Source organism: Plectropomus leopardus, chromosome 16 (genome assembly GCF_008729295.1).
Source record: "Plectropomus leopardus isolate mb chromosome 16, YSFRI_Pleo_2.0, whole genome shotgun sequence".
NCBI lineage: Eukaryota > Metazoa > Chordata > Actinopteri > Perciformes > Serranidae > Plectropomus > Plectropomus leopardus.
The window spans coordinates 5421021-5435162 of NC_056478.1; the positions used below are offsets into that span (position 1 = coordinate 5421021).

Consider the following 14142-nt stretch of genomic DNA (forward strand, 5'->3'; position numbering starts at 1 on the left):
TCTGTAGAGTTTTATTTTCATTTGCATAAAACAGATCAGTAATACATGACTTTGAAAAAACACATGATTTGAATAAATCCCAGTATAAACATGAATGTAGGCATCAGGAATTCATTTCAGAAAAAGTCACATAAACACTAAATGAGGGAGTTAGCATTAATGTCATTCATACCGTCAGCAGGTCAATTAATGCTTTGTCTTATAATCTTTGTACCAAAAACAGCTTCTCTCTACAGTATGAAAAAGTCCACTGAGATTTGTGCGAACACAGAAAAGAGCAGCATCCAGCTCTGAGACTAAAGCCTCATTTATGGTTGGGCGTTTGACACTTTGATTTCATGTCCTGCATCTGCAGAATTTTGTTACATTGCAGACGTGATACATTGTCACACAGTGTGATAGGTAGCGTTACTACTGTTGTCAAGGATACAGTTTTCAATCCAGAGCGACTCTGACCTTTGTTAAGTGTCACTGTCCGCAGAAGCAGCCGACTGTCAGCAGCAGCTCCTGCAGAGCTGAGAGGACAGTGGCCGGTCAAACTGCTTTCAACAGTGCGACTGACAGCAAATATTTACTGAACCTACATATTTTTTAGGCCAGCTCCACGGGGAGAAATCAACAGTGTTTACATATATTGGTATTATTATAGTGCGTTCTGTGCTGTGTGTGCAGTGTGTTTCAATGAAAAACCAAACAGTATATGCAAACAGTGCACCTATTTAACGGTCCAGCTCCAAAAATAAAAAAGACTATGTAGGCCAGCTGTTGATATCGTTTTGGGCCGCCATAAACAAATGACTATTTGAGCAGGATATTTTTGTCATTTTAAACAGCCGTCTGTGCAGATTATGCTTCCATAAATACAACAGAAATAGACTTTAAAAATATGCATTGGGTCTCTGAATACAATGTAGACAACTGAAGCTTTTTTCCCGCAGCGTAAGTTGAAAGTGTCGTGCTGCTCCTTAATCTCTATCGAATGACAATCTTCAAAGTGTCAAACGCCCGACCATAAATCGACTTTACTGAGGTCAACTGTCTGTGTGCATTGGCTTTTGCAGCTACAGGAAAATAACGACAACTATTCAGATTCAATCTCCGGTTCTAGTTCCTTTTCCACGTCTATCCAGGAGCGTTTCTTGGCGCTGGGGAAGTCCTTTCCTAAAGCACCTCGGGTTAACGGCCTGGACGAGGATAAATCCCCCGTCCCTTCTTTAGGGCTTTTGTAACGGTGAGGGAATCTGATGGGGCTAACCTCACCAGATTTAGGTGGACTTCTTGCTCGCGCACCTGGAGGACTCCATAGATCTGCAGACTTGTTTTTCGGAGGTCTTCCTCTGCCTCGTTTGACCGGCACTGGAGTATCACTGACCACTCTGGGCGAGTCATTACTTGTTGTCTTGACAGTTATTTTTTCACTCTCTTCAACCACAAAAGATGATTCACTTTCACTGACGCTTTTACTTGTGTCTTCTTCCACAGTACTCTTTTTATTCTCGGTAACGGGGGTAACAGCGTTCTTTCGAGGCCTGCCTCTGCCACGGCGGACTACAGGAGGGCTCTGATCAGACTCAACAGGAGCAGGAACCTGTTTCATTCGCTTCACACTCAAGCAGGCAGTTGCCGGCGTTTTGTTTACATCCACCACTGTGCCCCCCTCGTGGCTGCTCTCCACAGCTGGCAGAGACACCGAAGGCAGGTAGATTGATTTGTTAAGGAGGGCGAGCTCAGCCAGGGGGCTGACACCTGAGCGCTTTGGTTTAGAGTTTGAGGATTTTACATTTTTGTTGTCCTCCAAATTGTGACTGCTTTCTGGATCTTTCGGGTGGTCATTTTCAGAGGAGCTCTTGTCTTTGTTCTTGGACGAGTCCGCATCAGAAGATGAAATAATCGGCGATGCAATAATCTTACCCTCCTGTCCTTTCAGCTTGGGCTCCATCACCGTGAGTGTATAGAAGCCATGACCAACTGTGAGAAAAGAAGAAAATGTACATGTAAGAATATAATATTACGGAAAAATGAGGGTAATTTGACTCAGGGATTTAAGGAGCAGTGTGTAGGATTTAGCTATGAGGATTGCAGATTGCAGATTAGCAACTTTAACAACTAGCAACTTTAACAACTAGCAACAACTTTAACTCTGTCAGTTGCTGCTGCTGCACAACCTTCATCATCATCCACTTACAGTGGCAGTAGTAACACACCCAAACTTTGTCCCCGTCAGTTGAAAACTATTGATCCAAAGCTGAAATCCGAGTTGAAATCAGCAGGAGCAAGTAAGCTAAGTCAACTAGGCACTATAAGGTTTCATCGTGATGTGTGCTCACTTTATTCATCTGATAATAAAGATCCAGACATTCTGAAGGTTTTTACAGGGAGCCAAATTATCTGCAGAGGTTTCTTCCTCATTAAAAAACAAACGGACCGAGAGGTTTAAACTGCTAAAAACACTTAATAAAAAAGTTTCACATTAAAAATCAGTGTTTTCCGAGGCTGGTTGTTGCAGATGTGCTTTTAACTACAATGGCTGACCGAAAAATTAAAGTGTTTGGTTTGTCCGCTCCAGACTACTGTAGCAACACGGTCATCTCCATAGACAAGGACGGGCTTTCTATGTTGATATGAACCGCTCATTCTAAGGTAACGAAAACCCAAATAACTTATATATCCCCCTAAATCCTACATACTGATCCTTTAAATCAAAGCCAGAACAGGATGCCTTAACTTACGTGGTCTCAGGGATGAGGGAAGTATGATTCTGCCGGTCTTGGAGCGAATCAGAGGAAGAGAAAAGGGCTGTGGAGGATGAACGGGAGGCTTCCAGGAGTTTGGCATTGAGGATGTAGGTGGGGCTCCATCCTGGGCTGCAGCGATTGCAAGTTTACTGTGACTGTGTTCTCCGGTTGGGAAGATGTGACTGTGCTCTCTGTTTGTGAGGCTGTGGGTGTGCTCTCAGTTTGGGAAACCGTGGGTGTGCTCTCAGTTTGGGAAGCCGTGGGTGTGCTCTCAGTTTGGGAAGCCATGGGTGTGCTCTCAGTTTGGGGAGCAACAACTGAGCTCTGCGTTTGGGGAGCTGCTACTGGGCTCTCTGTTTGGGGAGCTGCTACTGGGCTCTGCGTTTGGGGAGCTGCGACGGAGGTCTGCGTTTGGGGAGCCGAAACTGTCCTCTGCATTTGGGAAATGGGCACATAGACCTGGACCGGGCAGCAGATCTCTCCTGCCGGCCCTCAACAGGAGTTACATTTGCCTGAGGAAGAGTTACATTTGTCTGAGGTTGCCTGGCTTGTAGAAGGGGTGAAGTGAACTTCACCTGGACTGGAAAGGGGAATGCTTGAGGCATGGGTGTCTGCATGCTGGATTTGGCAGGAAGCCTTTGCAGGTTAGCCTGAAGCAGGGACATAATCTTGTCTTGGACTGCTTTTGTGACTGCGTTAGCCTGAGAGGAGTCAAAGTCATGCTGTAACAGGGCTGTGGACTTTGACTGGGGGTTAGTGGCTTGCAGATGAGCGGCTCTGGACTGGAGCAGATTTGAAAAGAAAAGGTTTCCATTTCATGTTCTTCTCTCTTATTTTCTGCCTCTCGCAGATCTCCTTCAGCTTGTGTTTGATCAGTATTTCTGACTTCCCTAAAAAAGAAAAATCACACATAACACAAATTTCAGCAAAGGCAGTTACATACAGCAGTGTCTGAAATTAACTTGCTGATGAAGCAGCCAAGTAGATTTTTTTTTTTTGTTAAATCTACCGGCCAAGCATATTTTTTTACCAGCCAAAATGATAAACTGTCGCCAGAGCAAAATCTAAAGCAAAATTATCAAAATATATCGAGTGTCAACGTTGAAATCTACAGGAAACCTACACACACACAGAACAGTCTTTGACTCCCACCATCCTCTAGAGCACAAGTTCGGGATCATCAGAACCCTCCAACGTAGAGGTCAGGAGGTCAAGAACAGAAAGGAAGAAGAAGGAACAGCAACATCTGAGGGAAGCACTGAAGACGTGCGGTTACCCAAACTGGGCCTTCAATAAGACCTCAAAGAGACGTAACACCAGCAGAGAAGAGAATAACAAGCGCAACAGCATTGTTATTCATTACCTACGTGGTGTCTCGGAAAAGCTCAGGAGGATCGTTCATTAACACAACATCCCGGTTTACTTCAAGCCCTCCAACACCTTATAACAGAAACTGGTTCATCCCCAAAGACAGGACGCCCAGGCCCAAACAGAGTTATGTGGTCTACGCCATAAATTGCAACCAATGCAAGGATCTGTACATTGGAGAAACCAAACAACCCCTCCATAGAGGCATGGCGCAACACAGGAGGGCCAACTCTTCGGGTCAGGACTCAGTGGTCCACTTGCATCTTAAGGATACTGGACACTCCTTTAAAGGCTGCAAAGTCCACATACAGGCCAAAACAAGGGTTGGTTTGAACAGGGAGTTAAAGAAGCCATTTATGTCAAGCTAGAAAAACTATATCTGAACAGAGGAGTTGGTCCAAGACCATTTATCACCCATCTACAGTGCAGCTCTGGATTCGTTCAAGCAGAAATCCAAACACAGCCACTCTAAATCATGTGACACCAAGACTGCTGGAGTGTCGTCAATCACGCCCCCACACTCCTAGCTGACGACTCTCATGTGACACCTTGACCATTAGCATACTAATGGTCAACCTAGGCTTTATACTCCAGCTCTCATCCAGTCAACTTTATAACTGAAAAAACCCTTTTGGAGAAGAGGCCAAACATCTTCAAGAAACCTCAACAAGTCCAGTTTAAAAGAAACCTCAGAAGTGGAGGTAATGCTCTGCTGTTGACAATGACAGAGGCCAAAAGAGTTTACCCTTTTGGTTCAGACTTCTTGTTAATATTTCATAACCTTCATAAGTGTGGTGCAACACTAATTAGCAGCAGACCGGCTGCAGGTGATAGTTCATGGGATCAGCTGATGTCCCGTTCAGTAAACGGCGCCGCAAAGTGCATTCAGGTTTCGCCGCACCGGCGCAGGTGTGTGGATCCAGACAGCAGAGGAGCAGCAGAGCCAGACGCCCATAAATGACACCAAAAGTTTGCATTTGGCTGATTGAACTAGATTTGCTGTTCGAGCAGCTAAAGGTTTGTGTTCTTGACCTGCTCTCATTTACTGCTTTTTTGTTTTGTTTTGGTTTTCTTTAAACGAATATAACATCACGTTACTCGTGGACTATGACAAAAAAAGCGTCAAATTATTCCCAACCTGTCCATTACAATTATATTGATTCAGGCATTAAAAAAACTATTTAAAAAAATGTTAATTAAAACATTTCTACACCGAGACACCATAAGATCAAGTAGAGACTGGCAGTAGATTTGGTAGAAATTAAATGATCTAACCATGACCAAGTCACCGTCAGTGAAAGATGTTTGACCTTTTTGCTGGACAACAAGCTTAAACTAATTTTCTATAAGAGATTTTCATGTAAACAGTACATACATTGGCACAAAATGCAACATGCAACAACAAATCGTACATACCAGACAGAAGAGAAAGCTGCTTCACATAAAGAGATTGCATCAAAGTCAGCCTCTTCTTCTGCTCCTCCAGTTTTTTTGAGGTCTCAACAAGATTTTGGATTTCTTTTAAAGCCTTAAAACACAAAAAAAAAGCAAAGACAGTAAAGAGCTGACACTGGGCTGTAAACGGATTATCTTGTAAAACTTATATTGAAGTGGAGAGAGGGTAGTAATACGCACATCACATAGGTTCAAAGCTGTAACAAAACAGCGTGCCTGGTAAAAAAAAGTAATGCCTGCACACTTACTCTATGCTGCAAAAGTTTAATGAAGACTTTTACGATCCTATTGGAAACATTGCCTTTGTATACTTTTATGGCATGGAGGAAATGTGGTGCAGGTTTTACTTTTTTTCACACGTACCATGATATTGAAGAGGGGAAATGATTTATGTCATGCATTTTGTGTGGGAGCCACATACACATCCCATGCAAACATGTTACTTGGACACAAAAACATGGACAAACACAGTCCAACTTCTGAAACATACAGAAATTACCCTTTACATGCATGTGTGGAAGTAGCAAATTCGACTAATGAACTTGGAGTAGCATAAATTCAACTTTCTAATAATGTCCGCTACAGTTACAATAATCTAAAGTCCCTGAAAATCAATGTTTTCCACCAGCTTCTTGCTATAAACGATGGAGCTGTAAAAAAATGGCAAAGATCTAATAGTTTGGGTTATTTTACATTAAAGATTTCTGTGTTTTTGGTTTTATCTGAGCTTTTATTACTGATTTGAGGTGTGACTCTTTGGAAAAAGGATCTTATATTTTCCATGAGCTAATCAGATTTACATTTTTTTGGATACTTGTAGCGATATAGGACAGGACATTAAATGTTTTTCCTTGTAGTTTTCTTGTATTTTGGGGCCTATCAGAACTGAATACTGCGGCAGATGTGGAACTGACCAGAGAGAGAAGGCGGAGTCTGGGGGCCCTGGGGTCGCTCTGAAGGACATGCTGAAGTTTGTCGAACAGGGCTCGCTGTTCAGTGCGTCTTTGCCTTTCTAGCACCGTGTGGTTCCTTCGCCTCCTGTTATCCTTACAATCATCGAGGTAATCGTCCATGTGATCCTGGAACGACAAGACAGTGGAGATTAGTAATAAAAGCAATACTTACGCTACTCTGTTAGCAAGATAAAACCGAATTAACTTAAACACGTTAATTAAAGTAAGATGATGACATGAGGTTAAAAAGGCCGTACCTGTCCGTCGAGTTCCCTCGCTGATCCAAAACCGTCACTGGAGTCTCTGAAGGCAGAGACAAATTGAATAAAACATTTAAGGGCCAAAACGTATTCAACAGCAGAAAATATGCACAAATCCACAGACTGTCCCACTATTATTTAATTTACATGCACACATGTTCACATGTATTACCGTGAATCCTTTAGCGCCCTCCTGACGGCTTCTTTCATTTGACTGATGGCCTGTCCTTGTCTCCCTTCCTCTACGGACTCGATGTCCACCTCGTCATCCTGAAGAAACAACATTCATTACATTAAGCAATAACTACAGTTAAAATTAAGTTTGTACTTCTTCTCTCTCCCTTTATGAATATGTAATCCAAGTCATCCTGTGTTTGACCATTTCTTTGGCTTTATGTTTTTCATTTTCTGTAAATATTCCTTTTTTTTTGCTTTCGTAAAGTAATTTCTCTATTTCCTTTTTTATATTTGAAAATAAATCAAATCAAAATCAAACAGATTAGATATTTGTTGCATTTTATATTTTAAACCTCATTTCAGTGAGATAAACGCATGTTTAAAGCCTGAGGAGGCAGTTTTATGTTGCCTTCTTTTGGGAAGAATATCATAATAATAACTTAAAGCACAAGCATTTGAATTTGGTGCTCTGTTAATGTCTTTGATAAAATCTAGCTGAGAAGCTAAACAATGTACTGCTGTGGATGGGGCCACAGCTAAACATATTTTAGCCACCTAAAAAAAATTTAAAAAATCAATATCAGTTTAAGTGTGCACTATATTCAAACATTTTCTCTGCTTTATGTTACACAATAGCTGATTGAGGCAGCGGCAGACCAGCAACTCCGCCATCTGGTGGAGTAAAACGACGCAACGGCTTCAAATCTTCATTGGTAGGGATGAAAACACTACATGCAGCGTTTACTTAAACTTTAACTTTTTATTTAGTTGGGCCTTTTTTAGGTTGCTTAAAACTAATCCTTCAAGTCGAGTTTCGTTAGTGCGGTTTGATTATATAGAAGTGACGCTGCGATTTCCTACACCAAAGTTATTGTAAAAAAACACTGTGATTCGGTTCATACTGCCATATTTTGTCTTTTAAAGAAAACTGCACACTGCAGCTTTACCTATAAAAAGCATTTCTTATTCCCCACACTTACATCTTCGTCTCCACCGTAGTCTGAGAAGTCGAAGCTTGAGTCCTCTGAAGCGATGTCCAGGTTTGGCTCCACCTTCACCTTCCTGCTGTCGGTCTCATCACTGTCACCTGACGGCATCTTCTCCTCACACGTCAGCTCAGACGAGGGTCCAGGCTCCACTGATGCGCTGCTCGATGGGTCCTTAGCTTTAGAAAGGGCGTCCAAACCGACCAAATTTAAAAAAACGCATCTTTTTGTGTCTGGGCTTTATCCGCAGCAGCCGTGTTTGTGGCGTTCTCAGATTCTGATGCGGCTCCATCAGCTCCAGGCCTGGGGAGCTGGATGAGGGTGAAGCCCCCGGGCAGGATAACTCCTGGCAGGTTCTGGCCTCCGGTGCCCTGGTTAGCTGGAGGGCAGATCCTGAATGAATAGGTCCCTCTCTGTGCCAAGAAGCTGGGGGTTTTCAGCGACTGGGACACGGTGAGAGAGACAGGCGAGGACGTGGAGACAGGCAAGGACTTGGAGGTGTTCTGCAGGGGAATGACCGAGCTGCGAGGGCCCGAGAGGAACGGGTTGAGGGCGGAGTTTTGTGAACGCTGTGGCATGTTGATGGATACCTTTGGATCCCTTTGGATCCCCAGCTGGAACGTCTGAGCTGAATAAAAACGAAACAATGCAGGGCAGGAAGGTGAGATACCGAAATCTTTAACCTATGGAATATAAACTGCTTGACTTTTATATATTCAAACATCAGAGTAAACAGTTAAACAGTAGTTTTATCATTATAAAACACTTCACTCAAAGTCAACATGAAGAAATTAAACTCTCAAGCACATTTTGGTGCATTTTCCCAACGCTCCAACAATCACCAGCTCTGGTTTGGTCGAAATAAACCCTTAATTCACGAGTTAGACGTGAAAATACAGCAGCTCTAAACACAACAAAACTACTCTTTATCAAATGGATTCTGGTACATTTGTTGATGCTGATTTCAGGGCTGTCTCTGATTAAACATACATATCTTACTTATTAACCCTTTAAAACATGGGCAAGGTTTGGTTTGATTTAGTTTAAAAAACACGGCAAATTAACAAGACAAGGCCCCAAAATTAGTAAGAAATTGGTAAAAGAAAAAAAAAAAAAAAAAATTACAGAAAAAATACCTAAAAAAACATAATATATGTATACATTTTGTTTAATATCATAATTTTGAATATAGAATTTTAATATATGATATTAACACATTATATATAATTATAATATATGTTTTGCATAATTTTAAAACTGTCCCCCTCTTTCCTTTTCACACACATTTTTTTTTCTTACAACTCTTAACTAATTTCTCACAATTTGCTTATTTCTTTCCAGGTTGTTCATTTTCTTTTTTCCCCCATTTGGTCAGTTTCTTTTTTTTTTTTCATAAGAAAGTAAACCATATTGTTTAGGTTTCAAAGGGTTTAAATAGCTTGTGAAAGGTGTTTAAATGCAGCACACGAAAACTGATGTCTATACAAGGGTTAATAAAAAGATCTCTTTGTAGAGATCCCATAATGTTGATATACACGTAGAATAAAAATGAATCAGTGACAAAAACAAGCACTTCTAGTGGACGTAAATTGAGGGTACGAACATGTCCCGTATAGTTCGAGTGCAGCTCTCTCACTCAATAATGAACCAATCTGAAAAACTGTTGTTCCCCTTCATCACTTTTACACAAAAACATGGTACAATCTGGTCCCTGTTGAAAGATATTGTCAATACAACTGTGAAACTGCTTCCCTCTGAGCTTTGTGTTTATAACAGTACCTTCTGAAATGATTTGGGCTTCTAATTTTAACATTAAAAGAACTCCTCCCTTCCCACACTCACCAGGAGTCTTGCCAAAACTGACTCCTGGTTTTATTCATCTGTTGGAAACAGTTTCTGAGCATACTCTTTTAGGTGTTGGTGGTTTTAATTTATTTGCATGATTCGGTATTCTGCAGCAGCTGCAGGTGTGCCTTTGTTTGAGGGTTCTTCAGTTGATTACTTTTCTCTCCTTTGTGAAGCAATCAGTTTTCAAACTAAGTGCCCGTGCTGGAGTCCAGGAACAGAAAGTAGTTTTTACCTGACGGTTGTGTTAATGTCCTCAGATCCGTGGTTTTCCGTGCAGTAATAACTGGAGGGACGACTGTGCCAGCGGCCTTTATGCGCAGAGCACGAGGAGTGGTGATTTGGTTTGTAGGGTTTAATTTCTGAGAGTTCTTCAGTGAAACGCCGCCGGGAGGATGCAGTCGGCCTGTGACGAATGCTGCAAGACGGTTGGCTGGATGTAGAGATCCCATGTTCCCCAGCAACAGTCGGGCCTGATTGTACGATTTGCCATTTACCTGTAAAGGAGGAAAAATACACGATATTACTTGCATGCAATCAAAGTTTGTATATGAATCAGAATGTTTGATCATGAATCAGTCACAAATTACCAGGTGTAATTCCACTGCAGGTAAAAACATATTAAACGTGATATACAGGTGCATCTCAGAAAATGAGAATCGTTATAATATAAGTTCAATATTTTCCATCAGTTATTCAATAAAGTGAAAATCTGATATATTCTTCTAGACTCATCACATGTAAACTTTAATGTTTCTAGAATCTTTCTGTTTTAATTTGGATGATTATGGCCGACAGATAGCTCAAGTATTGAGTGTGTTAATGAACATACAGTTCAGAAGTTGGACATTTCTGTTTTGTAAATCATTTCTTGAATGATCCTATGAAATATTCAAATAATTTGAGATAGTGAATTCCTGATTTTCATGAGCTATAGGCCATAATCATCAAAATAAAAACAAAAAAAGGCTTGAAATATATTAATATATGTGCAATGAATATACAGTGTATTAAAGTTTAAACTTTTTTTTCAATATTCTAACTTTTTGAGATGCACCTGTGTAAATGGCACCTCCCGAGTCTCACCTGTATGAGTCCGTACGCCTGGCAGCCAGCAGGTTTGGTCCTGGCTCTCAGTCTGCCGGCAGGCAGCACTCCACTCAAAAAGGGTGTGACTCCAAACGGCATCGCTGACTCTTCATTTTCACCTTCCTCCTCCTCTGCATCCATGTCCACATCACAGCTTTTGGTTGCAGACTCTTCCTCATCGCTTTCATCAAACTCATCTTCATCAACATCACTGACTTTCGATGGTTTACTGATTTGTACCTGAAAGAGTGAAGCAAAACAGGAGATTTGTTTAATATGCTTCAGACATTAAGAGGCTGGTCGTGTTTGCAGCAGCTCTTCTTCATAACTGGTCATTCAAATAACTCATAAATCGAGACAAAGCAATACGCCAGAAAGTTAATATTCTCTATTCTTCCTTTTACATACTCCATCCATACTCTATCATGTACTTAAAGGTTCAATGTGTAGGATTTGGGGCGATATTTTGGCAGATATGGAACACAATACCATAAGTATTGTAGTGTTTATATTTACACAGGGAGCGTTCATGTCTCAGATTGACATGCTGCTTACCAGAATTAGGATTTTTTTTTGTCTATTTTTTGTTAACTGACATAATTTTCATTCAAATTGTTTTAAATCTACTTAAGATTTGAGAGCAAATGTAAAAAATGGACTCTATACAGGACTCAAAAGGACGACATACGTAACAAACAACAATCAATTCTTGTGCAGGTCTTTAAAGATATATATGCACTCGCTACATATATATATATATATATATATATATATATATATATATATATATATATATATATATATATATATATATAGGTAGATAGGTAGATAGATAGATAAATATGCACTGTTTTATCTAATTTTTTTTTGGGGGGGGCGTTGTTATTTTGTCATAACTGACATGTTAATGTCACAAATATATGTGCAATAAAGATTTAAGTGAAAAAAAAAGATTATTAAAATGTTTGCTGTTTGGTATTTGTTGTCATGTTCTGACAATAAAAAATAGTTTAAAACACAATTTACCATCTGGTTTCCTCAACTTTCACCTGAGGAGCAAACAATAAAGTTTTTAAACATGTATCGTGGTAATTATCGATCTCGACTTATAAACAAAATTTTTATTTTGATAACATTGTTAGCCATATCTGCCAGCCTTAATCTACAGAAGCCCAGAACGAACAAACCAAACACTTCAGACAGAGCCATTGAAGTTTGCCACAGACCACCACAGTTGCAGCCCCTCTGCTATTGTGAATCTGCTTTTTTTAATTGTTTTCACCGGTTTCAATTACCTGATCCGTTTGTTTTTGGGGAGGAAAAGACCTCTGCAGAAAATTTAGCTCCTGGTAAAAAACCTCCTAAACAATGAACAATAAAGGAAATCTAACCAGGAGTTCAGGTTCGGCACATTGGAGAAGTTTCAGCTGGTTGCAATCCGCAATCCTCACGACTAGACACTAACTGTAAACTGTACAATCCCTCCATTGCTCCTTTTGTACGTACATTTTGGGTTCTTTATATTCCAGTTTGTCATTTTATATATTTAAATTGCTTCTATATTTTTTATCTTATGTCTTATTCTATTTAAATTCACTATTGTTTTTCTGTCCTTTATGTTAATTGTTTTGCACAGCTGTTATAAATTCCTTGTACATGTAAATGTACTTGGCAATAAAACCAAATCCTGATTCTGATTCTAGATGCCACTAGATCCTACACACGTGCTCCTTTAAGTATAGGACATTAGTAAATGTCGTTTCCACGACTGCGCAGGGACGACACAGCCTTTTCTGGAGAACAACTCCACGTTTTTATGCAGTAGATTCTGGACTAAGATCACTTGTTTCTGTCACACAGACGCATGACTCACCCTGTAGGTGACGATGGAGCCGCTGGGCTTCTGCATGAAGATCTTTGCGATCGGGCAGACGCGGTAAGGTCCTACGTAGAAGCGCCGACACAGCTTGTTCTGTTTCATGCGCCGCAATAAAGCCTCCAGGACTTTTTTTCGGTCCCCGTCCCACTGACACGCTGACTGGATCTCGATTTGCTTTTTCGCTTCTTTTTCACTGGACGTCGTCCCCTGAGAGGCTCTTTCTGCTGTGGGACATGGAGAAGTTTGGTTGTGTGTCCCAACAAAATGCAGAATCTCTTCGACATCAGACATGAATTCAATCCAAGTAAGAGAAGAAAAACGCTGAACAGAATACTTTTGCATCATCTTTGGTTCCTTACCTGCTTTTTTACCAGTCAGAAGACTTCTGTAGTACATTTTCGGCGTGTTATCAGCGGCTGGCTTAGAAGGATTTAAGATTTTGGGCTCAATGGTGAGCTTAGGCGGAGGCTTGCTGTTGAACTCTCTCACACGTGCACAAGTCATAAAACTCTCCAAGTATTTATACACCGGGTCCTTATCCTCCTCTCGGATCTGCAACCAGAAAAATTAAAAAATGGACAAAATTACATTTGGTTATCCCCCCGTGTTATGCACTCAACACGTGTTCAAATCAAGTCATAACACGTCTACTTGTGGCCCTATCGCCAAGACAACAATACTTGTGAACTGGAAAAAACGGAAAAAAATTGATATCTCACTCTGGTTAGATCTGCTAACAGAACATATCAGTGGAAAAACAGCTCTGCAAAAACAAAACAAAACAAGCAAAAAGTTTGATAAAATATATTCAACAATTCTCAGCTCTGTCACGATGCTGGTGGACTGATGCCACAATACAGATACAAATGTAAACACAACCGTGTAGCTGGGGACGAGAAGAGAGGGAGGGAAGGGAAAACAGAAAAAGGGGTTTTCAAAAAAGCGTGTTTGCAGGCGTGAACAGAAAAAACTAATAACGTCACACGCAATCTGCAAAACTATCATATAAAAATGTAACTAAACCCAAGCTATCAATGCTCCATTTGTTTGCTTTTATTGTTTTTGTTTTTTTTCTACCTGTTTTTCTTTTAAGTATCTTCATGTTAATGTTGTTTCTTTCTTATTTTATCCAACATCCAGTCTAACATCATCACTTTTTTGACTTTGTATTTGGTTATTTTTTTATGCACTAAAAGGTGATTAAAGGATTAAAAAAAGAAGGGACAAAAGGTATACAAATATAAAAACTGAACTCATGGCTCTTATACTGTATCAATAAATAATAAGCAAAATCTTAAACAATGCCATGCATTTATGAGAAACTTTTAATGCAAAGACAGAAAAAGCCTGTACTGAAAACACAGAGATTTAGTTTTTACCGGCGGTGCTAGAGAA

The 14142-nt window shown here is 40.4% G+C and overlaps 2 protein-coding genes and 1 long non-coding RNA gene across 3 annotated transcripts; all 3 read right to left on the reverse strand.

Annotated features, from left to right (window-relative positions):
- Positions 1 to 778: 778 nt before the first annotated feature.
- On the reverse strand, positions 779 to 8128 carry LOC121955427 (protein snwA-like). Its single transcript, XM_042503383.1, has 7 exons — positions 7929 to 8128; positions 6944 to 7041; positions 6769 to 6814; positions 6473 to 6637; positions 5520 to 5631; positions 2730 to 3625; positions 779 to 1968 (listed from the first exon to the last, which is right to left on the reverse strand). The coding sequence occupies exons 1-6, from the start codon at positions 8043 to 8045 to the stop codon at positions 3489 to 3491; spliced, it is 675 nt and encodes a 224-aa protein (XP_042359317.1). The 5' UTR covers positions 8046 to 8128; the 3' UTR covers positions 779 to 1968; positions 2730 to 3488.
- Positions 8129 to 8143: 15 nt separating this feature from the next.
- Positions 8144 to 12849, reverse strand: LOC121955817. Its single transcript, XM_042503903.1, has 4 exons — positions 12742 to 12849; positions 10866 to 11108; positions 10015 to 10276; positions 8144 to 8562 (listed from the first exon to the last, which is right to left on the reverse strand). Exons 1-4 carry the CDS (start codon positions 12847 to 12849, stop codon positions 8144 to 8146), a joined length of 1032 nt encoding a protein of 343 aa, XP_042359837.1.
- Positions 12850 to 12884: 35 nt separating this feature from the next.
- Positions 12885 to 14139, reverse strand: LOC121955502. Its single transcript, XR_006106634.1, has 3 exons — positions 14127 to 14139; positions 13107 to 13299; positions 12885 to 12971 (listed from the first exon to the last, which is right to left on the reverse strand). It is a non-coding gene; the product is annotated as an uncharacterized LOC121955502 (long non-coding RNA).
- Positions 14140 to 14142: the final 3 nt, after the last annotated feature.